Genomic DNA, 27,106 nt, shown 5'->3' on the forward strand with positions numbered 1-27,106 from the left:
TGGGGCATAGACATGTGCATAGCTATCTCACTGCACATGCCTTATCATGCCTTCTCCTGATCTTCTTCCTCTCAGCTTATTTTGCTACATCTTCTTACTCATCCTGTTCATATAATGCTAAAATAGTCATTGGACCTCTTTTTTTCTTTATCTGTATGCATTTCTTAGTTTATCTCAACAGGTTCCATGACTTTTTATATCATGTTTATGGCATGAAGGTTCAATTTGTGTATTTAGTTCTTTCTTCTCCTTGAACTTCAGGGTTAAATATCCAACTAGTTAATCTGTATCTTCATATGGATGTCTGATAAGATGTCTCAAGTCCAACATATCCAAAAAGAACTATTCTTTCCCAAGGCTGATGTCCAGAATGGTGTTTCCCAGGTTTTCTTCTAGGACTCTCATAGTTTGAGGTCTTATATTTAAATCTTATGACTAAGTTCTCAAAAGCAATTGCAACAACAACAAAAATTGACGAGTGTGACCTAAGTAAACTAAAGAGCCTCTGCACAGCAAAAGAAATTACCAACAGTTTAAACAGACAACCTACAGAATGGGAGGAAATATTTGCAAACTATGTATCCAACAAAGGTCTAATATCTAGAATCTATAAGAAACTTAAACAAGTCAACAAGCAAAACATAAATAATTCCACTAAAAAGCTGGCCAAAGACATGAACAGACACTTCTCAAGAGAAGACGTACAAGTGGGCAACAATGAAAAAATGAAAAAATGTTCAACATCATTAATCGTCAGAGAAATGCAAATCAAAACCACAAAGAGTTACCATCTCACACTAGTCAGAATGGCTATTAAGAAGTCAACAAATGCAACAGAGCAAGACTCGGTCTCAAAAAAAAAAAAAAAAAAAAAAAAGTCAACAAACAACAGCTACTGGTGAGGTTGTGGAGAAAAGGGCATGCTTATATTTATATGCTTATACATTGTTGGTGAGAATGTAAATTAGTTCAGCCACTGTGGAAAGCAGTTTGGAGATTTCTCAAAGAACTTAAAACAGAACCAGCATTTGATGCAGCAATCCCATTACTGGGTATATATCCAAAGGGAAATACATTTTTCTACCAAAAAGACACAGGTGCTTCTATGTTCATCACAGCACTATTCACCATAGCAAAGACATGGAAACAACCCAGGTGCCCATCAAGAGTGAATTGGATAAAGAAAATCTGGCACATATACTCCATGGACTACTATGCAGCCATAAAAAAGAATAGGATCATGTCCTTTGAAGCAACCTGGTTTCACCTGCAGGCCATTATCCTAAGTGAATTAACGCAGGAACAGAAAACCAAATATTGCATATTCTTGTTTATAAGTGGAAGGTAAACACTGGATATACATGGACATATAGATGGGAACAACAGACACTTGGGACTACCAGAGGAGAAAGGGAGGAAGGAAAGGAGGTAAGGGTTGAAAAACAATTTACGCCGGGCGCGGTGGCTCAAGCCTGTAATCCCAGCACTTTGGGAGGCCGAGACGGGCGGATCATGAGGTCAGGAGATCAAAACCATCCTGGCTAACACGATGAAACCCCGTCTCTACTAAAAAAAAAAAAAAAACTAGCCGGGCGAGGTGGCGGGCGTCTGTGGTCCCAGCTAGTCGGGAGGCTGAGGCAGGAGGAGGGCGTAAACCCGGGAGGCGGAGCTTGCAGTGAGCTGAGATCCGGCCACTGCACTCCAGCCTGGGTGACAGAGCGAGACTCCGTCTCAAAAAAAAAAAAAAAAAAAAGAAAAACAATTTACTGGGTACTATGCTCACTACCTGGGTGACAGGATCATTCATATCCCAAACCCCAGCGTCACACAATTTACCCATGTAATAGACCTGCATGTGTACCCTTGAATCTAAAATGAAGGTTGAAATTAAAAAAAAGAAAAAGAGAACACAAAAAACACAAAACAAATATACAAACAAAGAAAATGCCCCTCAAATGAGAAATGAACTATTGATCCCCCTCCCTCACTCTTTTGCCATGAAGCTGTTCTCCAGAGTTTACTTAAAATGGCACTACTGTTTGTTCAAATGCTCAACCCAAAACTATTTGGAGTTATTCATAATTCCCTTTCCTCTTGTATCACACATTCAACCCATTGGTTAATCCCATTGACCTTCTCTAAAACATACTCTGAACACAATATTCTCCCTCTTCCAGTTCCTCCATTGCTACCACACTGGTCTAAACCATAACAGTCTCTTGCTTAGATTCCTGCATGAGCTTTAAAAATAATTACCCTGTCTCCATTCTTATGCTGTATAGTCTGTCTGCTACACATAGTCATGGTGCCCATTTATTTAGAAATTGAAATTAGATCATATAAGTACCTTAAAAATTACACTAAATCCCAAAATCCATGCAGGGCCTACATGATCTCTGGTTAGTCCTCCAACCTCATTGTCAATTGTTCACTCTCCTATTCAACTTACTTCACACCATGCATCCTCATTGCTGTTTCTGAGCATTCTACTATATTTAGCCCTTTTTCTTTGAGATTTCTGATCTATTTATTTAGTTTATGATTGCCTAGTTCACCTTATGTGACTAACTCTGACTAATGTGCCAATGTAAGTGTTTACTGTCAATTCATCTCATGATTCAGTCTGTTCCAGGAAATGCAAAGATTAAAAAGAATTTCCTTGATTGTGGTTTAACATTTTCATTATTCTGAAATGTTTCTTTCTGCCTTGAGCAATACCTAACTACTAGTAACTACCAGAAATGTTAAGGAAAGTTTGCCTACTCAGGGGCTTCATCTCATAAGAAAGTACCAGAAAAGCCCAAGGTAATGTGCCAATCTATAACAAATCTGTGTTTTCTGATAATCTAATTTTTAAAAGTTACATTTACTGTCTGATTGCCCCTTATCACATTAAAGTTCAGGGCAGAACAACCAGAAACTACAGAAGGTAAATGGACAGGGACAGAGATGTGCCATTGTTGTTGATAACGTGCCGGCACGTGACTACGCTGTTATAGTTCAATGTTTCTTCATGTTCTTAACTCAATGCCTAGACTTAAAAAGTCACAGATCAGAGCTGCAATTATGTCAAATTACCTGGTGGTTTTATTAAACCCCCAAACAGATTTCCTGTTGTTTCTCCCCTCTAAAAGTTTCAAAAATGTGCAGAGAAAAATGAGGACAGCCAAATGAGGATAATCTGATGTGTATAATTGAAAAGAAAGCAACATTTAGGAAGAAACAAAGTTTTCTATTATGTGGTAATGATGTAAAGGGCTAGAGAAATCTATAACCCTGAATTCTGACAGTACAGAGAATAATCTGCTTTTCTTGCACAATGAAATTTACTATCAGTGTATCAATTTGAATTGTGTGTAGATACATACGCACACACTAACACATATACAGAAATATATATTATACTCTTACTGAGACAATGGTCTTTCATAAAAATTATTTTTTTACACAGCTCTTTGTAGACACTAAACTCGAGCTTCTGAATGGCAGAAATTGACTTTTAAAATACACAACTTCTTTAAAAAAGTCAACTTTGATTCTAGATTCAGGGGATGGACATGCAGATTTCCTCCATGAGTATATTGCATGATGCTGAGGTTTGCGATATGAATGATCCTGTCACCCAGGTAGTGAGCATAGTGGTGAATCTGTAAGACATTAGATTCTGATATTACAATTTCCAAGGGATTGTTCTTTAAATTATATTAAGCATAACCCATACTTTGTTTAAGCATGGCAGATTCCCCACACGTATATGAGAAGTTTTGGAAGATGAAAAGCAGACTGTAAAATGATTACTGACTTAGCAGAAAAAAAGAACATTCAACACGTAGAACTCCCAAAAAGGCAGCTAAAGACAGGGGAACGGAGAGTACCGTACAAGCAGGGAAGCACAGTGGGCAAAATGGGAAGACGGTCTGAAGATGGTATGTAGAGCCAACTGGATCCCAGTTCCCACCACAACCCTGTGCAATCAGGTTTCTAGTGGTCCACTGGAGACAGAGATTTGTTTGTTTGTTTGTTTATTTATTTGAGATGGAGTCTAGCTCTGTCACCCAGGCTGGAGTGTAGTGGTGCGATCTTGGGTCACTGCAACTACGCCTCCCAAATTCGAGCAATTTCCCTGCCTCAGCCTCCAAGTAGCTGGGACGACAGGTGTGCATGACCATGCCTGGCTAATTTTTGTATTTTTAGCAGAGATGTGGTTTCACCATGTTGGCCAAGCTGGTCTCGAACTCCTGACCTTAGGTGATCCACCCACCTTAGCCTCCCAAGATGTCAGAAGTACAGGCGTGAACCAGAAATTAATTTTTATAGAAGTGTACTAGAGATATCAAACTAGTGGAAGGCTGTAATTGAGACAGGAAACTGAACGCAGGGAAAGGAAAGTCCACATATTGAAAGCTGGGACTACCATTCATCCCCCGAACTCTTTTTCACAGAAATGCACATTGCTTTCATGATACGAGATCTGAGGATATTTCTAAGAAAGATCTGAAGATACTCACATTGTTAGCCACAGTGAAAGAAAGAGCTTACCACTCAATCTCCTCTGCAATAAAGCTCCCTAGCTGTTAAACTTCACTCACATACTCAAGTCTTCCAATCAACTTCTTAATGTCTCACACTTAAAAACTAAATTGAGGATGTCTTGAATCTCCAGACATTTCAGAAGTTTTTTTTACATGAACTAGAGAAACCAAAACAAATAATCAAAATAAATAAATGAATAATGAGGGAGAAGATATAGAGATTTATATATGCATTGAAGAGAAACTGTAAGAAAAAAACCAAACATAGTTAACATCTTCAGAGACAGTATAGAATGCATTGCCTCCAAAAGATAAGAGTACAATCAAAAGAAACCACCAAAGAAAATGATATCAATATGCTGAAGAGATATCTGTGCTCCCATGTTTATTGTAGCACTATTCACAACAGCCAAGATATGGAATCAAACTAAATGGCCATCTATAGATAAAGAAAGAAAATGTGGTATGTACCCAATGGAATACTATTCAGCCATAACACAGAATGAAATCCTTTCATTTGTGGCAACATGGATGAACCTGGAGGGTATTATGTTAAATGAAATAAGCCAGGTAGAGAAAGACAAATACTGCATGAACTCACTCACATGTGGAATCTAAAAAAGTTGATTTCATGAGAGTAGAGAGTAGAAAAGTGGCTACTAGAGACTGGGGAGGGGTCAGGGGAGCGGGGGCCTGGATAGGTTAGTCAATGAATACGAAGTTACAGTTAGGAAGAAAAATTTCTGTTGTTTCATTACACAGTAGGGTGATTACAGCAAATAACTATATAGTGTCTATCTCAAGATAGCTAGAAGATTTTAAATCTTATCTCCACAAAGAAATGATAAATGCTTCGAGTGATGGATATGGTAATTACCCTGATTTGATCATTATACAATGTATTTGTGCACTGCAACATACCACACACCCCATAAAAATATACGATTATTGTTCGATTATAAATAAAAAAATTATTTAAAAAACGATAAAAAAGTAGAAAGAGTTGTACAAAAGTTAAAATATAACAATCAATAAAAAATAAGTTACAGGTACGATATCAAAGAAATCTCCCAAAAGAGAAAGCAAAATTCAAACAGGAGAAACAAAACAAAGGAAATTAGAGGGGAGAAAGACTAAAAGAAAGAATGGAGAAAATGGAGAAGAAAAAATGATAAAAAGATAAGACTAGAAAATTTCCAGACCTAAAAATAAAATGCTCCACATAGAAAAGAGCTGAGAGTAAAACAAGAAATTAAAAGGAAAATCCAGGTTGTGAAAACCAGATCACAAGAGATAAAGAGTAGATCCTACCAAAAGGATAAAATAATTTGAAAGGGAGAAAATATACAAATATATATATATGTGTGTAATATATATATGCATGTGTGTATATATAATTTAAATCAAAGAGCAGATAACAGATGAGATCAGCCCTCTCTATAACTGATAGAAGAAACTGGAATACTGGCTATAAATACTTAATTAAAAATTGTTTTCAATATAAAATTTTATACCCAAATTATTAAGTATGAGGATAGACTAAAAACATTTTCAAATATGCAAATTTTATCTAAAGTTTCTCAGAATGCTTCGAATATCTCAGGAAGTTATCAAACTAAGACCCAGAAAAATAAGTAAATATACTAAGGGTGAGAAATGTATGGGATCCAGAAATAGAGAGTTTAATACAGATAAGCTAAGGAACATCCCTAAATGACATCAGTTAGGCCACACAGGGAATAATTTTCATTTTTTCCCCCATGATGTGTAACAAAGTGCAACACCACGAGTAGGGTATAAAATTATCTACCCCATCATTATGTTTGAATTACACATTGCCTTTGAATATTTTACCAATTTGATACTCAAAAACAGCTCACCAATGCTTCACTTTGCATGTCTCTGCAAACTGAGTTTTAAGAGTTTTTGCACGTAAGTTATTGGCTTTTTTCCATCTATTGCTGAAATAACTTTAAAAATCTGTCTCTATTTTAAGCCAGAGCAGCTCAGAGTTGCTTTTATTGACTTACCACTTGATATTATGCTTGATATTAAACCTACACTGAGGGATGTTATAGGAGAAAACTCACTGGTGTTACTGTGTTGACTACAAAGCTTTTGTTGAGGATACAGCTATTTTATGACATGATACTCTCTGAATGAGAAGTCATAGACCTTGATTATGAAGCAATTGCATTATTGTTGTCTTATGAATACTGTTTTATATTCATCTTATAATTTTGTTTGTTTTTTTGAAATATAAAAAGTTTAAGATAATATGAAGTCAAATATTTGCAATATTTTCACTGATTTTTTTTCCATTTATTTCATCTTTACAAAGCTTTCCTTTACCACTTTCTCTTTTTTTCAGGGATGCAGAGGTTGTTTAATATTAGGAAATACATTAATACCATTTTATGACTAATAGACAAAAGCAGAAAATCATATATTTTCTAGATGCACTAGTTTATTTGACTAGACAGAAGCTAATTTGCTAGTATAAAATTTTTAAAATAAAATTCAACTTTTTTTCTTGCCCACATTTATTTTAGGTTCAAGAGGCACACGTGCAGGTTTGTTATATTGATAAATTGGATGTTGCATGGGTTTGGTGTATAGAGAATTTTGTCACCTAGGTAACCATCAGAGGTAGTTTCTATCCTCACCCTCCTCCTTACCTCCTCTCTCTGAAATAGGCCCCAGTGTCTATTGTTCCCTTCTTTGTGTCCATGTGCACTTAGTGTTTAGCTCCCATTTCTGAATGACAGCAGTACTTGGTTTTCTGCTTCTGTGTTAATTTGCTTAGGATAATGGCCTCCCGCTTCATCCATGTTGTTGCAAAGGCCATGATTTCACTTGCGTATAGCTGTGTAGTATTCCATGGTGTTTATATACCACGTTTTCTTTATTCAGTCCACTGCTGATGGGCAACTAGGCTGGTTCCATGTCCTTGCTATTGTGAATAGTACTGTGACGAACACATGTATGCATGTGTCTTTATGGTGAAATGATTTCCAATTAGGATAAACATACACTTATCTTTTTTCTCACTTTTTTAATAGTTTAATTTAGTATAATTGTTAAAATTTTAGTCTATAATTTATTTTGATATAGAGTATGAAGGAAAGTTAATACTTAGGCTTTTTTCTAAATAAATAGCTAATTTATCCATTGATTATCTGTTTAATAAAACATCTTTTTTTTCCCCTGACAATTGGTTTGAGTGTCTTGTTTTACATGTGATATTCTTGGAACTATCAAGACTATTTCAGAGTTTTCTGTTCCGTTGGTTTAATCTACTGGTTCTTGTGCCAGAAAACATTATCTTAGTTATTATAGTTTTGAAATTGGTTTAAATAATCTGCTATGTATGTCCTTTTCCACCTTTCATCTAGTTGAAAAAGTTGCTTAATAATTTTTTCCTTCCCCTCTTGCTCCTAAATTTTAAAATAATTTTATATATCTTAGAAAAAAACCTCATTTCAATTTTGTAATTGACTTAATTTGAAATAAATGCCTTATTTATTTCTTAATTTGAACTAAATGCCATATAATATAACTTAATTTGAAATAAATGCCAAATTTACTATGAATCTTTTACTATAAGAACATACCGTGTTTTGCCATATATTCAAAGCTGCTTCTCCATGCTGAAGTAGTTATGTTGTTTCTTTCAGTACCATATATTATTTAAGGATGAGTGTTTTATACTTTGTTTTTGCTAGTTTGAATGCTGGTGTATAGGAAAACAATTGTTTGTATGTGTACTGTACAGTGGAACACTGGGTCCAAGAGTATAAGCCTTGGAATCAGTCAGATCTGACCTCAAATACCAATGAACCTCAGGCCTTGGTACCTGAGGTTTTTCTCATTTATAATATTCTTTGTGCAAGCTGCCTAACTCAGAGCCTGGTACACAAAATCTCCTTAATAAAAGGCAGCTGATATAATACCTTAAGCATTACCATTATCATCTCACTGTCTTATACTTTAATTAATTCTGAGATTTAAAATACCTCTTTACATTTCCTAGGTATATGAACAGAGCATCTCTATTAACAATAATGGTATTTTCTAGAAAGATATGTCACTTCTTTCATGTTACATGTGTCAGACATAACTTTCACAATAATATTAAATAACAATATTCATGGTATATATCTTTGTCTTAACTTTTATTTTAATGGAACTATTTTTAATAGTAAACTCACTCATTAAGTGTGAGTTCGACTTTTGGTTTAAGATGTATATCCTCAAAATTAATATTTATCATAAACCACTTTTAGTTTTCTAAGATTTTAAACAGAAGCTGATACTGAAATTTTAGGATGAGTTTCCAGATAATTTCAAAGGATTAAGTTTTTTCATATTGAATACAATTATATAGTATATTATTTTAATAATGTTCATAATATTAAGCCATCTTTGCATTCCTGGAATATTCTTCTTTGGTCAAGATGGTTATATCTTTTGATGTGCTGTTGAATTTAATTTCCTAGCAATTAATATAAAATTAATTGCTAGCCAATTTTTAAAGCATCAAATAAAAGTTTTAGATCAATTTCACTTATGAATATAAATGTATATTAATTATACTGCTCCCCCACTCCCATCCTGGAACTTCATCATGAATTCATTTTGGGTTGTCTGATCGTCACCTTCTCTTTCATAATTTTGATTACTCTGTCTTATTGTTCTACATTTTCTGGAGAAATTCCTATGGCTATCCTTAACAACACATTCAATTTTCCATGATCTCAATTCTGCTCTGTCACAACAGCAATGTGTGTTTTATTTGTGCTACTATATTTTTGATTCTGTATTTTCTTTCCATTTCCCACATATTTTCCTATCTGTTCTGTATCTTCTTATTTCAACCCAGTGTGAATTGCCCTGCTTTTCTGTCTGCTTGTTTGGGCTTTTCAGGACTAGAGACACACACAACATTGATGCTAATGGGTCTGGATCAAAGCAGACTTTCATGGAACTCTAGAAGACTAAAGGTGGAGGGTTTTAACTTTTCCTCCTTGCCTTGACCTCTGACACTGTATAGAAGGGATATATGTAAACTACAAAGTTCACAGTAAATAGGAATCTTGAAGTCTCTGATTCTACTTGAAGATCACGGCTTCTGCAAATTAGACCTCTTAAACGTTAGGCATTGCTTCCAACAACTGCTTGCTCACAGAAACGAAGAGAAATGAAGCGGCTTCCTTCATAGTAGGTTCTATCCTATGGCATCAGAACAAGAGCAATTCTGCTTGCCTTAAAGTAGGTATAAAAGTGCCAAGTGCTTTATTTCTCTATTTTTATCTATTCGTAGTTTAGAAAACAAACACAAAAAACTAAACCTGAACCACTTATTATAGTATCCTTTTAATTGCTCTTTGATGCATATAAGCATCTATACATACTCTCAGAAATACCAGAAATTAGGAATAGTAAAGAAGGACTACTACTGCTGAATCCCATCACTCAAAGTTTAAATCCATATGTGAACTTCACGAAATAGAATATTTGTGAAAATTTCTTGGCCATTCTGACAACTGGCTGAAAGTCCACTTTTTGTTGTTCCTTTAATTTTTTTTTTTGAGACAGGGTGTCATTCTGTCACCCAGGCTAGAGTGCAGTGGCATAATCTCAGCTCACCACAACCTTTGCCTCCTAGGCTCAGGCAATTCTCCCATTTCATTACATTTTTGTTTATCCTCTATGTCTTCATATATTTTAGTGAGACTTTTGGAGAGTACACCTGAGTGTCCAATCACTTAAAACCTAAATTCCTGTATTTGAATTACTAGTACTAGAACGATCATTGACTAAATTTAACCTACCAAAGATACATTTTTTCATTTCATTCTCCTTAAAACAAACCTCTTAAATTTTTATTACACAAAATTATATTACCTTATAATGTGTCATACCCCAAATTAGGTTTTATTTTTTTTTTCCTTTCAGAGTGGGGACTAAAGTTGCATGTATCAGAATCCTCTGAGATGCTGATTGAAAATATATATGCCTGGCCTTAACACAGATCTACTGAATTAGATGCTCCAATTCCAAGAATCAGTGTATTTGAAAAGCTCCTCAGGTGACTTTTCACCTCTGCTGTAATCAGTACAACTGATGTACTGATTCAGTGACCTCTGCTGTATTATAAGCTGTGTTGGTCTGTTCTCACGCCACTATTAAAAGCATACCTGAGACTGGGTAATTTATAAAGGAAAGAGGCTTAACTCACTCACAATTCTGCAGGGGTGGGGAGGCCTCAGGAAACTTACAGTCATGGCAGAAGGGGAAGCAAACATGTCCTTCTTCACACGGTGGCAGCAAGGAGAAGTGCAGAGTGAAGTGGGGGAAAAGCCCCTTACAAAACCATCAGATCTGGTGAGAACTCACTCACTATCATGAGAACACCATAGAGGTAACTGCCCTCATGATTCAATTACCTCCCATTGGGTCCCTCCCATGACATGTGGGGATTATGGGAACTACAGTTCAACATGAGATTTGGGTGGGGACACAGCCAAACCATATCACAAGTCTACATAAAAATGGTGAAACTAAAGAAAGGTCTTTGGGAGTGATTTCAAATAATGTACAAGGAACAAACAATCACACACACACACACAATTTCTACAAAATATTACCGCACCTTCATCTAGCATAAACTTGCTATTAAAACAAGGGTTTGGGGAACTGGGAACACTAGGGTGAAAATATATTTCAACGACACAAGGCATTGTTGTTGGCCTAACTCATTTCTATTATGTTTTCATTTTAACTACTTAATAGAGAAATTTATAATTCCATTTTAGTATTGGAGTAAACTAAAGAAAAAGACTAAATGTTTGGAACTATTGAATAAAAATCCAACACAGAAATAATTTGATCCATTAAACCTTTGGCATCTGCCTTGAAAAGTACATATGTTTCTTTGTGTTATTTCTCAGTATATTAATATGAGAAATGCATGAAGCACAGAGGTTAATAAGAATATGGAGAGGTTTACTAGACCACTTACAGTGTAATTGTGACCTGTCATTACTGTTCATTTTTTTAAAACAGTGATTAATCTTAGTGTTATATTTATAGATTGTTTTCCATCAATTTTTTTGTTAAGTACAAAAGTGACTATATATTTTCATCCTACAATATGTTAAGACATTACAAAAGCTTAATAGAATAAATTAATACAGAATGAGCAAGGCAGAGGGGGCAGCTGAAGCACAGTGGTTAAGTGTACAGTATGAAGAGTCAGACAGTAGGGATTCCAATATACCTGGATACCAGCTGTGTGATGTTATAGAATTTACTTGACTTTTCTGTGTCTCAGTTTATCTTTCAATAAAACAGGCCCCAACTTTTGCCCACCTGATTGGTTTGTTGTACTGATTAAATAGCATAATATGTGAAAAGCTCCCAGCATCTGACACATAGTAAAATGGCCTATATTCTATTAGTTAGAATTTCTAACTAAGTTTCCAAAAGCTGAACAGCAAAATCAAGATGGCTGGCAAAGATTAAAAATCAGTCCAGGCTGGGTGTGGTGGTGCACGCCTATAATTCCAGCACTTTGGGGGGCTGAGGCAGATGGATCACCTGAGGTCAGGAGTTTGAGACCAGACTGGCCAACATCGCAAAACCCTATCTCTACTAAAAATACAAAAATCAGCAATTAGCCGGCATGGTGGTGTGAGTCTGTTATCCCAGCTACTCGGGAGGCTGAGGCATGAGAATCGCTTGAACCTGGGAGGTGGAGGTTGCAGTGAGCAGAGATCACACCACTGCACTCCAGCCTGGGCGACTGAGTGGCACTCTGTCTCAAACAAAAACACCAGTCCAGTCACTAAATCCTTCTGCTTGTATGCAGCTGAATATTAAGAATAAAATAGGGTTTCTTACATGTCTACTATGTGCCCAAAACTTTCACAAATTCTGGAGGAGTTGATATGAAAGAAACAATGGCTCTTGCTTTTAAGATGTTTATAATCCAAACAGGTCAGTCATCAACCAAATGTGCTAAATGAACTGAGACTAATTAGGAACATTTCTTGGACTTGTGGTTTCTGTTCAATACAATTCTTTTCAAATTAATACATACTAATTAACATTTCTCACACCATATCATGACAGATATGAGCTAAGACAGTTTAACCTTCTTGTTTATTTTTGTTTATTTATATTATATCATGTTTTGTTGTAAACCAGGGGAAATGAAAAAGTGTGAGCTCCTTTTTCACTTCAGAAAGGACTTAGTATAGGTTTTTTTAAATTTCAATTTCTTCCCTACCTCGCCATCTTCAAAATGTCCTTCTCTTTCTCCTCACCTAATGAAAAGGTAGCATATCTGAATTACTTACTAGGCTTTTGCAAGCTCAGTTGAAATTATAAAAGAGATGATGCTGTTTTGGGGAAAAAAGATGAATCTGTTCAAAAAGAAGGTGAGACATACGCAGGAATACAGGTATTTGTAACTTACTCAGGATTACAAAGAAGGACATCCAAAGTTGCTCTCGGCATCACAGTTAGACTGAGTGCTCAGACGGTTTATCCAAGGCAGTAAGAAATAAGATTTTTTTTATTACTATATTGATGGCAGCTTCATTTCTAGCTGCATGCTTACACTTCAAGAAAAATGCCTGAATGATGCCTCTCATTTTTGTTCCTTGAAACGAATCCAAGAATGTTTCCCTAATTTACCTATATGACTCAATTTTCCAAGATAGAGACTGAGTGAAACAGGTAATATGGGCCCATAATTTTAACAAGGGTCACAGAAGAGTACACTGGCAGCTTTTCAAAACCAGAGAGAATAAATGTTAGATTAGTAAGTGACACTTGTAGACTATTAGAATTTAATGAGTATACTATATTTAGACAGATATGACAGATGTTAATCTCTGACATTAATAAAAATGCCTAAAAGTTCATTTTGGAGAAAGATCTGAGTATGAACCCAGACTATGAAATGTGGTTATGTAAACTCTGGCAAGTTTCTTAAGTATCTAGACTTGAGTCTCTAAGTCTGCAGAATGGGCCCAATGATATCCACCTCCCAGGGTTATTTAAATAAGAATGCATATAAAGTGTTCAATAAAGCTCTGGGCACATAAAGATTGTATCATTCAAAGGCCTTGATATTCCCACACAGCTGTTATGCATTGCTTGAATAGCCAGTGCTGCTGAGGAATGCAGAAATGCTGATCAATTTTCTAGCAATACATAAGTCTATCAACATAAATTTCCAAATACCAAAAGAGCACATATTAACTTAAATACTGAGCTTTATAAATCCATAAATCACTTTTTTTTTTGGATAGGGTCTCACTCTTTTGCTCAGGCTGGAGTGCATGGGCGCAATCTTGGCTCACTGCAGCATCGACCTCCCAGACTCAAGCATCGACCTCCCAGACTCAATCGCTCCTCCCACCTCAACCTCAGGAGTAGCCAGGACTACAGGTGCATGTCACTTTGCCAGGCTAAGTTTTGTATTTTTGGTAGAGACAGGGTTTCATCATGTTGCTCAGGCTAGTCTCAAACTCCTGGGCTCAAGTAATCTGCCCGCCTCAGCCTCCAGAAGTGCTGGGATTACATGTGTGAGCCATCGCTCTCAGCCTGACAATTTTCTTAAAATTGCCAGTGTTACTGTAAGAGACATAGTTAAGTTTATATAAACAGGAAAACCAAGGTATTGCTTAGTTGTCATAAAGTTGTGTGAAGATTAAATGAAATACGTTAGTGGTTTTCTCAGACAGTATACACACTCAGAGTTACACTGTACACAGAAATTTATATATCCCACAAGTAAACTGATTTTAAGGGAATCATTTTCTAGTTCCCCAATTTCCATATGTATGATTTCTTAAGTTTTATATGCTTGAGAAACAATGCAATCAAGGCATCCCACTGGTTCTTCTGTCTCAACTCCTTTGTTTCAACAGTCCTTCCCCTACTTTCTAAAAAAAGCATATTTTTCATTGATCTCAAATATTACAATGACATATACATAGAATATAAAAATTTGGGGGTACCAAACAAAATAATCCAAAATATTGGTGTTGGTTTTGAGAAAGTGATTGATTCTAATGATTCAACGACAAAAATTCTTGCAAGTCAGGTAAATCCCAGGTTTCTGATTTCAATAAAATAGAAAAAGCAAGTCATCAAGTTGCCTAATCACTTTTGGTGAAGATTGCTAACTAATTTTAGGCTTACAATGGGGAAGGTACTCAAATATTTAGGTAAAATGACTATAATAAACTCCTTCCAGTTTATTTATTTAGATAAACAAGGATTTTCAGTGTCCACATCTAAAAAAATAAATAAATAAATAAACCTGATGATAAACTCTATTTTTTAAGAATAATATGTCTCGACAGATACACAATCAAATTATTTAAAAAGCCATACATTTCTCATTAATAAATGGATCTTCAATAAAATTCACTTTTATTTTGAATAATTATCAATAGTTATGATATATTTATGTTGTTTTGATAAAGTGTAAATTATAAATTCTAACAATACAGGAAATAATTTATCATTTAAAGACTTAATCTAGGAATTTTTAAAATGTAAATGTCCATTTATACACATATATTTTGTTAAAGAGTACTTCCAAAGAGGATTGTTAAGATGTTCAAGCATTAAAAGAAAACATAAAAATAGGATAAAATTTGATGGAGAAATTGAAAGTACGAGTTTCAGGAGAAATAAAAGATGCAAAACTCCCACTCTTTGTTAGAGCATGTTTATGAATTTTTAAATGGGTGATGATAAATATAAAAAAGCACAGTGGTGCTATTTATTCCTAGTAGGTTTATTTTAAAAAAATGCAAAACAATTTCATTTAAAGAATTCATATTTGTAAAACATGGGGGATTATGTCTTTTGCTAGCACCTGAACTTACTGCTAAAATTCTCAGGTCAACTAAAATGAGTGAGGAGTATATAGTTTATAAAGTTTTAATTGTAGGGTGTTTGTAAGCATAACAATTTGAAAACCACAGAAATAATGTACTGTATATAAAATCTACAGTACACTTTCCTATCCAACATTTCTTCACTGAATTGAGTTGACACGTCAGACTCTCCAAAAGCATAGCAAGTAAAGTTAAGCTGGCCTGACCAAATTCCTTTCTCTTTTCTATTCTGATACCAACTCTTATAATCACTCCTGTATAACCCTGGCAGTCTCCACCTTCAAGTATCAGATACCGTGTATGTGTCTCAAAGGTTTACTGTGCCCCACACTTAAGGACCTCTTGGAATTTGAGGTGTTTTCTACCAGGCATTCACATGGTACTAAATTGTTGTGAATGCACATCAGGATATTTGTCTGTCAGAAGAAGGTTTCAAGCAGCCTCCAGGATTGATGAATGATATCACGAACAGTCTATAAAGAGGACCTTGGAAGAGCTCAGTGCATAGTGTAACAGTGCTAACAGCAGGGACACTGCATTGAAATAGCGTATCTCCACAACACTGGTTATCTCCTCCCTTCCACTAATAGGATAGCATTGTTTGGGGATAGCAAGAAAGCAGTAAATTAAGAGAGAAGAGCAGTAAGCTACCAGTACTATTGTTTCCCACACTTTAAGGGTTTGAGAACATAAGTAGGTAAACTGTCCTAGAAGAGAGCTATTATTACTCAATATGCTAGTGTCTATACAAAGTTAAGAAGAAAAACATAATATTTCCCAATCGTGAGCTTAATTTTATCCTTGTCTGACTCACACCTGTTTCCTTTCCAAAGGACTAGTGATATCCATAAATTGTCTTCAGTGGCACTCATAATAAATTCTCTTCGCATAAACAATGGTTTCCACTCAACATTTAATCTTAAATAGAGTGACACGTTCTTCTCTACTCTGAGACCTCAAAGACTGTGTTCCACTTTTTCTAAGAATTCTGACTTCATTTACTATAAGGTGTTTCAGATACTTAACTGTGGGCAGAGATTCTTAAATCAAATACTAATTTTACCATTGCTTAAAGCATTTGACATTATTTTGGAAATAAGATATTCTAAGTAAAATGCTCAGTGATACTAATCTTTCTTCATCTACTGTTCTCAAAGTGTGTGGTTCCCAGACTGGTAGCAAAAGCATCATCTGGAACTTGTTAGCAGTGTACATTCTCAGGCCCTCCAAGCCTTATGTATCAGAAACTCTGGGGAAGAGGTCCAGAAATCTGTGTCGCAACAAGCCTTCCAGTTTCTGATGCATGCTAAAGTTTGAGAACCACTGATCTACTGGAATCTCACCTCACCAAGAGGATGTGGATATGTAAAAATTGGCCACAGTTTACAAGTTAAATAAAAATATTTTTCTTTACTAACATAGATGAATCCTGATCCATAAAAGACTCATAAATATAAATCTTAAATCCCACAAACTAAGAGTTAATCTAATTTCTTCTTATGTAATCAGACATTTGCTTCCAGCAGGTTTCAAGATCTTCAACTACTGAGAGGCAATGACATTTTGATAGTCCTCTAGATGTGAGGAATAAATGTGTTGGCTGTATAGTCAGAGCAATGCTAGAGGGTTTGGTCTGATGCTTAGGGGTTTAGGACGACGAATGGATAAAGATGGTGAGGAATCTCATTCCAGTCATGCCCTCCTTTCCTAATTTCCCTTTTCACTGTTTGGTCTTCTTCCCCTTTTCCTTAGGGAGTCGAGTGATTGATAGCCTAATCCAATGACTGTATTACAGCTGCCTCAACTAGGACTCTTTTCCTTATCATTAGCAGTTAGCCTATGGTTAAATTCACAGCTCACTGCTTGGTACAGCCCCTGAGATTTAAGGGTCTGGCCTTTAGAAAATATTTAACATAAAACTGAAATCTTGACATACTGAGAACTCAGTTCTCTGCAAGGCTTCCTTAATTAATCCAATGTACTGTACCATTGTTCTGTATGAGACTGTGACACGGTGAACTGTTTCTGAAGCTTACAGAGATGTGTAGTTCTAAATTAAACAGCCACTGACGTGTACCTACACTGATTTTTTAGTACAGTAGATATGCATGAATCTGTGAATATTTAAATTCAAGCTCAAACAGTGACACAATACTCTCTAGTTTTACTTTCATAATAGAACATTTTTTGATTAATTTCAAGCTTGGAATCATTCTTTATGAAAAAACACACACAGAGGAAAGAAATTTAATAATTCATTACCACTGCTGCAAAGGTAAGTTTTCTTAATATGCTTGTCAGAATTCTTTGGTTTACAAAGTCTATCAAATATTTTCTTAGGAACTGGAACAGACATTAATTTATTTTCCTAATTTTGAACCAAAGGAAAATATATATAATATCCAGGTACCCATGAATTTGTTGGCTCTTAAATACTATTTGGTTCTACCATTTATCTGTAGGACAATAGTTATTTTAAAATACCTAAGGAAAGGATGTAGACCTTGATCTATGCTTTAAACCTTTGCCCTTGCTCCAGTCTGTCGATGAGCTGTAAGCGTCTATGAATATGGCAGCTGAGTCCCAGATGAAAAATTATGCATCTCATAAACTGCTATTCTGCTGAAATGTCAAGCCAAGGCAAGGCTGTACCTCAGACTCAGCACTTGGCATTTTCCTTCTGTCTGCTTTGTTGCCATGAAGCAAACATGAACAGTGAGGATTTGTGTAGGGCACACTACAGGCGAGCTCACTGTCAAAAATCTATTATTAGGGCTCTGATCTCCTGCACAGACCAACGATGGCTAAACAGTGAGATGCTCAGGTTCCAGGAAAGCCAATATAATAAAAAAGGGGATTCTTTGTCAATCTGTACAGGAATATATTCAAATGAGCATTATTTAAATGAGAATATTTCTAATGGTGAGCCTCTCTCAACCAAAGTGATAACTTATAATAAAAATTGCAATCTAGCATCTTTATTTGAAACGCTTACTTTTGACTGTTCTGCAAATATAGTACATACATATTTGTATAACAAGGTCTTTAATAGTTTGATCAGTTAAACTTGTAATAAGCTAAGAATGTTTTTACATAGGTGAATAACAGGCCAGATTTTTTGCATTATTTTTGTACACACAAAAAAAGGAAAAAGATAAGTGAGTATAAAAAGGAAGGCTCTCCTTTTAATTATTCTTTTTAGCATGAATTACCACATTTTTATTCATTTAAATTCTATCTTTATACATCAGGTTACTTTAGATCTTCAATGTTAAAGCCTAAGCTCTTATCGATAAAGATGATTACAGTAGATAGCTTAAATTTTATGACAGATAATAGGCGTGTTTTTCTAAAAGCAATTTATGCATCAATAATCATGTGATTGACACATAAAAAATCCAGCACATTAAAAAGATTCCCAATTAAAAAAATACCAACACTGTATTTTATGATGGAATTGTAATGTGTGGTGTAAGAACTTAAAGCTATCCTGCCAAAATCTTCAGTTGCTGGCATGTGTGAAAATAGTTATTTAAAGAAAAATGTAACTAAAACTTCTGAGTTTCTAATCTGTTTTGTTTTGCCATCTCTCTGACTTTACATAAATATTCACTAATAAATACAACAAAATAAGTGTGTGATTAGAGTGGGTTACACTGGATTTGTGTTTATGTAATGCCCAGTAGCAGAGTGTATGCTGCCAAGTTATTATTGCATTCTAACAATTCACGCCTAAGTAACTATCTTAAAAACACACATAAACTATGCGATGTGAAGTCGATGCCTAAAATTCCTTCCTAAGCTACTATATTGATTCACATTTGTGCAAGTTTTCTAAATTATATGCTTTGTACTCACTTCTGGCCCTACACTGATGCAGATCTACAAATTACTAGCCAAATTTCTAACTTGTGCCTTCTTTTATTAGTATTTCCTATGTTGGTTTTACAATGAAAACACCTTTAGGAAGCTTGTAACCATACCAAGCCAGTGTCCAGTATCTCACATAGCTAGATTTCAAATCATTCATTATTTACTTGTAGACTCTAAGAACATTCATGGAATATTCCACTATAATTTATTTAGAAATACACAGTCATTTACTGGATTCTGTAATAACCTCTATGAGAGGAGTAACTTTGGGCTGAAATAGAGAGAAAATCTTAAAAGCCATCTTTTATGAATTATTCAGAAATCAATAATAAAGTTTATAAGTCTTAATACTGAACAAAATGTGTTCTCTTGTTGTAATTGTGTAAGTCAATACATAATTAATAACTTCAAACAAGCATTCAAAATTTGAAGTTAAGAACGAGAATTTCCTTTCCTTTGGTGAAAACAGAACAAATTTGGCAAATAAAATAATTTAAAACAGTAAGTTAGTTTTTCAAGCTCATGGAAAGTAAATGGTATTGAGCCTGAAGTGTCTGTCTATCATTATTTCAATTTAAGTGTCTTCTGCACTCTTTCCTGTGTGTGTGAATGTGCTTGTGTTTGTATGTGCAACACAGGAAATATATACAGGGCAATGAAATTCATTCTCCATTAATAAAAAACATTAAAAACACAAGGAACAACAACAAAAACCTCAAATGAATTTACCCCATTGAAAAATGCATGATTACTTTTTCTCCCGAAGTACCTGTAAATGAATAAAGGTTATCCTCACGAAGTCAGCTGCAAGAAAGACATCTTTCGTTTATGCCATGCAGGACTGATTCTTAACCAGCTCTGAAAGAATCTTACCCACAGGGAGGATTTCATGTGAAAATGTCACACCACAGCTGGATAACACCATTTATATAGGTGATAGTAATCACTGATTTGGGGGCTATCTTAAGATGCCCTCATTATTTGGGAATGAAGTCAGAAAAAAAGGTCAACATTTGAAACTATAACCAGACAAAAAAGAACTTAAACTAGGAAAAATAATGAATCATGCACTCAAGGATGGAGTTTATAATTGTTACTGAGATTAGGGTTTTTTCCAACCAAATAAGTCAAAGAATTTCTTCTTCCTTTCCTCTCCCCAAACCCAATAAACTATTCAACTGTGTGATGATACATGAATTAACTGCTGTTTGATACAACAGAAGTTTTCTGGGTGGATTCTAGAAAAAGGAAAGGTCATAACAACTTAGTATTAGGTCTATACTGTCCAAAGAAAGGTACAGAATTCTTTAGAATCAACAGTTGAGATGGAGTACTTACATGGTGGACAGCTGAATCAGCCATCTTTGTTTGATAAAAAATATTCCTTATGGATACCAAACAAGATTTCCTTTTATACTGTTCTCACTATGAAATCATCTGGTACATAATTCAACTTTTTAATGGAGCAATACTATGATGTATTTCTCCCATAATTGAAATTCAGGTTTATAAATCACTTTATTATGAGTTTGTTTCATATATGTAAGCACCCCCCAAGAGTCTAATTGTCTGCAGATGAATTAGAAAAATAGTTTCTAAAATAGCAAAGCTGAGGATAAGACCTTGGAGTGGGGTCCTAATTTGCTCTCTTGATGTAACTTGTAAGCTACAGCAGGTAGAAGTTATCTCTCTACAGTCTTACTGACCTCTTTTATTTAACAAAAGAGACCTCCCTCTGAAATAGTAACTCTCAAAATATTTTGAAGTTAACTAAGTAAAAAGTGCATTGTACATTATGGCATATATAAGTGTATATTATGTGTATAACTGAAAAAGAAGTTTGGTCAAACAATGCTTATCCCAATCATGTGCAAAGCATTCTGACAATTCTTATTCTATTTCATTATTTAAAATGTTGATTACAGTTAACTAAACTTGATTGCATAGTATACTCATGAATTGGGAACCAACCTTTGAAAGACATTGCTCTCAAATCCAGGATACTTATATCTGCAGTAATTCAATTCACATTCCTTAGCTGAGATCCTGTTTTCCCAGGGCAAGTCATTGTCCCTTATTAGCTAATGCATTTTCTCTAGAAGAACATTCCTGAAATGTGACCATTTTTCTACAGCAGGTATACCACTCCAGGTGCCTCACTATTTCTGTATTTAAACAAAACATAATCTTCATTTCAAAGAGCAGAAATCTTATTCTGAGAAAAAATAACAACAATTGAATAAACAGCTAAAGAATATACTGAAAGGGGAAAATATTCTTCACTGGCAATGAAAAGTATGTGCTGTGTTCAGGTGGCTATCCAAAATTAAACTCTATTTAGTTTTCACTTTTCAAAAATCTGTGATTCATGCAGTGCCTCTGAAAGAAGACATTGCCATGCTCTGAGAGAACATTTGAGCAGATAGTAGCACTGTGCTATGGCAAATATTTTAAAAATCTTATAAGAATATCTAGCTTATTTTGTGTAATTTTCAGTATTAAAGCAGCATTTGAAGTCCTGACAACCATATTTGATAAAACTCTCGAAAATTTGAAACCATTGTTATTTAACACAATTTTGCTAGGCTGTTTTGCTATAACTCATACTGAAGGTACTCTGTTATAGAACTTGCTCTGCCCTAAAATATATTATCATTGCCTATTTAAACTGCTTTTCAGATTCTATTACCTTTAAACTTAAGCAAGCATTGCTTTAAAGGAGGGAAACTATATTAATTCTGTCAATGTGGAGAAAGGCTATTTTCAAAACAGATTGTTTAATGTGAAGAAACTTAATATAGAACCTATTAGAAATGAGGTACAAGTCCTTTAAAATGTTAGGGATTTTTTGTTGTTTAAAATGAAAGTTCCACCCAGGCTTAGCTAAGCTTATAGCCCAAGTGAATATTTATATATGGATTTATAAATCTTAGAAATAGAGTTTTATGGAAATGCTAACAGACCCTGAGGTACGGCTGAACTTGTTTTCAGGTACTGCTATAATTTCCAGTGTGTGTATGCTTAAAGACTGCAACACAAAAGAGTGTTTCTAATGCTATAATTTTGTAGTTTTATTAGACTGAGTTATAGTATGGAAGAATATTCAGAAATTGCAGCTTAAATGAGAAAACGTGAATGGTGTTACTTATATAAAATACTACTGCAATAGTTCTTTTATTAATTTTTAATGTTCAGCAGCCTCTGCGACCTCCTTTATTCTTTGCTGTCAACATGGCAGGCTGGAAAAATTGAAATGGGCTGACAGAAAACATAGTGCATGTTACAGCCCAACTCTGGAGTCTCTTGACTCTCTTTCTGTGGCACTTGCTAGCGCGGTCCACGTTATTCTGCATTACAATAATATTTAAGGCCCTGTTTGATAGATCCTGATAAAAGCGAGTTGTGTCTGGAGCCTGAGCAGGTGCTCCTCGTCAGCCTTCTTCTTTCTGACATTGTGGGAATGGCATTCAATTAAAAGCAGAATATAATCGTTTTTGTTCTTCATGGCTCACAGGCATACTTCATACTCTCAAAACAGAATACCTCAGCATGGATAGAGCTTTATTTGTGTCTGTCCAGCCTCTTCCAAAAGCACATTTTGGTCTGATTCAGCAATGCTTTTCTTGAACAGTGGGGCACTGTTATGTTATGTATATTTACCACTTTCTCTATCACCAAGGAGACGAATCCCCATACCAGTACAGTCAAGAACCTTACAGCATTGTCTTTGCAAGCCCAAGTTCGTGTTGTCACAGTCACAGAATGCACAGGGCAAAGATACTGAACAGGACCTTGAGATTAAAACCTCTCTTTCTTTTTCAAATTCAAGCGTATGATGATGAGAAAGAGTGTGCAAAGGTGTGAGGTCTGCAAATGTCTTGTCAGCTGATGCTTAATTCAGTGTTTTAATGGCTTGTTTAGGACAGTTGTGAAAGCAAGATTTTTGAAGATGGTAGATGTCTAAATTCCAGGAAGAATGAAAACTAGTCCAGACTATGAAAAGGTTATTGTAATGAGGGTGCTTATATTTTTCTCTCAGAGGGCCCTCATATTAACCCTTACTAATAAGTGGCAAAAGAACTGAGAGACAATGAGAAATTCTCAGGAAAGCATGGACCACAAGAGAATAGAATTTGTGCAAGACTTTATCTTGATATTCTCTCATCTTGTGCTGTCACTTGAGCTTTCACATTCAATCTGTTCTGTCATAACTATTATGAATATTGATCAGCTATGAGTTATCAGAATTTGGGATCATAAAGGACACAAAACTCTTGCAACATGACCTCCTGATTTTTCAACAACCTCCAAGAAAGCACAATGCAAGAAGTGGGCAACACCTACCAGACACTCCTCCATAGGTAGTTCGCTTTGCAATCCCCACTGCTGGCCAAGGTGTGCCATCGGATTTTAATCCCATCAGACCTGAGACAGTGTTGGTGGCTGTAACGCCATCGGCACCACCTGTGAAAGACACATCAACATTTTCATGCAGCTCTTATAAGACATGATAGTTAAAACCCATTCAAATCCTCACAACCCAGAAAAATGCATTCTACTTTATCTTGAGAACATGCTTTCTCCTCAAAGTTCTTCACCAATTTAACTCCTACATTTATGTTTAAAATTTTAAACACTAAAAAAGTTTTAATTACCACAACTTTATTTTCTCAATTATTACACAGACTTCTTGTTACCAAATGTTTTGTACTTAGTGTCATTTTCCAGGTAATTTTCAATGTCTTTGCAAGTCAGGGTGCAGTTTTCCTGTGATGGAACACAAGCATGCATGATTTATGTATTCAACAAATATTTATTGGGCATGTGTTTAAGGAAGTTAGCTAGGCCCTATAAAATATAAAGAGAAATCATGAGAAATTTCACATTGTGGAAACTGAAATTTCTTTTTTTTTTCTATTTTACTTCATTAAAGGTTAATATATTGAATTGTTACCATATGAGGTCATTTATTTTGGGCAGGATTGCTGTGACTGTGCTCTTTGTTCTTATAATGTGTGAAATAAGTGTTTATTAGGAAAAACTATAAACCATCTTGTGTTTCCAGATCAAAGTTCATGGTCAATTTGCTAGCGTGAGACCAGGTGTAAATCTCCTGTGTTTGTGGGATTGAGTGCTCAATTGGAAACTTTCAAAATTGAGACAAAAAAATACACGTTTGTACGAAAAGACATACTTGAGTATGGCTACATAATGCGAGTGAATATTTATAATAGTGGGCAACTGATTCAAGTCAAGTTCTTACCTTCCTTTGCAGCTCTTGCGATGCTCACAATATCAGTGACATTTGGGGTCAGCTTGGCAAAAAAAGGAATCTGAACAGCTTGCCTAACCCAGCGGCAGATGTTACGCACCAGCTCTGGATCCTGTTCAAATAGGTCGGTTAAATATAGAACATAATTAAAGAATTGTGATCAAAATGTGTACTGGAACAACAGCAAAGCTGGAGATGTGCAAGATAAATCCAACTTGACAATGAGCTACATGATATATTTCTCAAATTCCTCCTCAGTATTACACCTAGACTCATTAGGGAACTAAGGTTAACACACTTCAAGTGAACTGCAAAATCATCACATAAAGGTTAAATTCCTCAAGAGAGCCTTTAGAAAATAAAATTTCAAAGAACAAAATGGAAGACAGTGTTTCCCGCTTTCAGTTAAATATTATCAGGAATGAAACACAAACTTTTGATAGTAAATACAGGAAACATTACAAAATTTCTAGTGATCTCATTGGTTTAAGCAAAATAAAAAAATATTTAAACTGCCGACTCTCAAGTGAATGATATTAAATCTAAAGCTTGTTGCTTTCATTATTAGACTTAGTCTTGATGTGTATTCAAAATAAAATCTATCTATGACTTCATCATCAATCTACATGTGATATGTAGCATTTGCAAATATGGAATCATTCAGCCTTGTATTATAAAGAGCTGATCAGTGACTTTAATTTACTTTTGTAAATGTTATCAAGATCTGTGCAGCATTTTTCAGCACTCACGTACTTGAAAGAATTGATCAAAATGACAAAAATGAAATAAAATATCAAACGCTTATTTTAAAAAGCAAGAAATAGACATTTCCCTGTGCCTATTTTCTGTGATTTTCCAGGCCTTTATTTTCTCATGGGGCAAGTATCATTTAGAGGGCAAACACCTATCCTTTCCATTGAATAACTGAGCTACAGTACAGTAATGTTCTTTGATTTCAACACATACAATAGTCCTTTTTTTCATTACTTTTAGTGCGAAATTTATTCTGACAGGTACTGATAATGTGCTTTGATAAATTACCTTAAAGTATGCAATAGCAATTCATTATTGAACTGGGTAATATTATCTTAGCAAGTTAAAATGTTTTTGAATAAAAGAAAAACCCAGACAAATACAGTCATATATTTAAACTATGAAATAGTAGGCAAGCATATCATTTGTAATTAATATTTTTATATGTAAGAAAGTTGCTCTTTGCATTTTAACCTTTCGAATTCCTTTAAGATGAGATTTGTAATGTTGTAACCTTTAGAGAGAACCTTTTCACTTAGGTTTAATGTGTCTTGATCCATCATCCTGTATTACTCAAAAAGTTATGCATTTTTGTGCTAAGATACTGCAATGAGGTAATTTCTGTTGATTGTTATCGTCTCTATTAAGCAAAACTTAATACTTTTAAAAAGAAGTCTTTGACTTGGCTTGTTCTCTTTTTAGAACAGTAATTTCTTCATTAAACATAAATATTAAAAAAGTACTGTATGGAATGCTCTACAGGGCATACTATGCATTATGAATAGTAAAATGTGGAGACTTAGCTATACAAATTCTAACTCATGAAAATGGAGATCTGCCCCTGCCCATGCAATGCTCATGAAATATTTATAACCACTGCATTGGTATTATGAAGGCAGTTGCATCTTTGTGACTTTCATTTCTAAGTTATGAATTTCCACGGGACTTAGCCTAGAAATGACAGTAACTCTAGATGATATGAATTGCATGTCCTTTGTGGAAGCTCTCTTTAAGGTAGAATTTGACAATAATTTAAAGATCACTTGAATGGCATAATACATGGAATGTATCCTGGTAAGAATTACTGAAACAAATTTGAAATATTATTTAGTTCCAATAGAGTAAACACTAATAATCTGACATAGGCTTCTAAGTGGCTTTCAATACTATTGACCCCCATGCCATAATAATTTACTTTGAACATTTGTCAGACTTTTTTTCTGATTTTCACTAGGTGACTGCTTTAAATGACTGCCTTTTACCCCATTGTTTAACAATTTGGAATTTGTTCAAAGTTTTTCAAATTCTTAGAAATATATGGGGTTTTTGGTTAGCAATGTGTACTTGAATCATCTGTCTCTATTTTGAGATAGCATAATTTGACCCTCCCATAGTTCCATGAGTAAAGTTGACGGTGTTCACATATATTTTTCTCATCTTCATACTTAGCCAAGCCAGCTGCTGACTAATCATCATAGTCAAGTGTAAGTACAGTTTGATTACCTGAAAATTTTAAAAACAACTTCTAACCAAAATTATCATAAAAATTAATGACTGTTCTGTAAATTGCAATGTTTTGTTTGACAGGTATAATAGAGAATATTCTAATACAACCAGAAAGGTGGTGAGGTCAATAACATCATGAAATGAATCTATATGCTTTGGGGAATTAAAGAATAGACTGTAACTATTTACATTTTCCTGGTTTCTTCACAATTTTGATATGAATGTTCAAAATCTAAAAGCAATTA

At 34.8% G+C, this 27,106-nt stretch overlaps 1 protein-coding gene across 5 annotated transcripts in view; it reads right to left on the minus strand.

Moving 5' to 3' along the window:
• Nucleotides 1-27,106, minus strand: part of DPYD (dihydropyrimidine dehydrogenase) — an 869,249-nt gene that overhangs the window by 211,467 nt on the left and 630,676 nt on the right. For all 5 annotated transcript variants that reach the window (XM_031654381.1, XM_031654339.1, XM_031654360.1 and 2 more), the window contains 2 exons: nt 24,594-24,714; nt 23,675-23,794 (listed from right to left, as the gene is read on the minus strand). In XM_031654381.1, the coding sequence (XP_031510241.1) occupies nt 23,675-23,794; nt 24,594-24,714 (241 nt within the window). The remainder of the gene's footprint in view (nt 1-23,674; nt 23,795-24,593; nt 24,715-27,106) is intronic.

The sequence above is a fragment of the Papio anubis genome, chromosome 1 (assembly GCF_008728515.1).
Source record: "Papio anubis isolate 15944 chromosome 1, Panubis1.0, whole genome shotgun sequence".
NCBI classification, from domain to species: domain Eukaryota; kingdom Metazoa; phylum Chordata; class Mammalia; order Primates; family Cercopithecidae; genus Papio; species Papio anubis.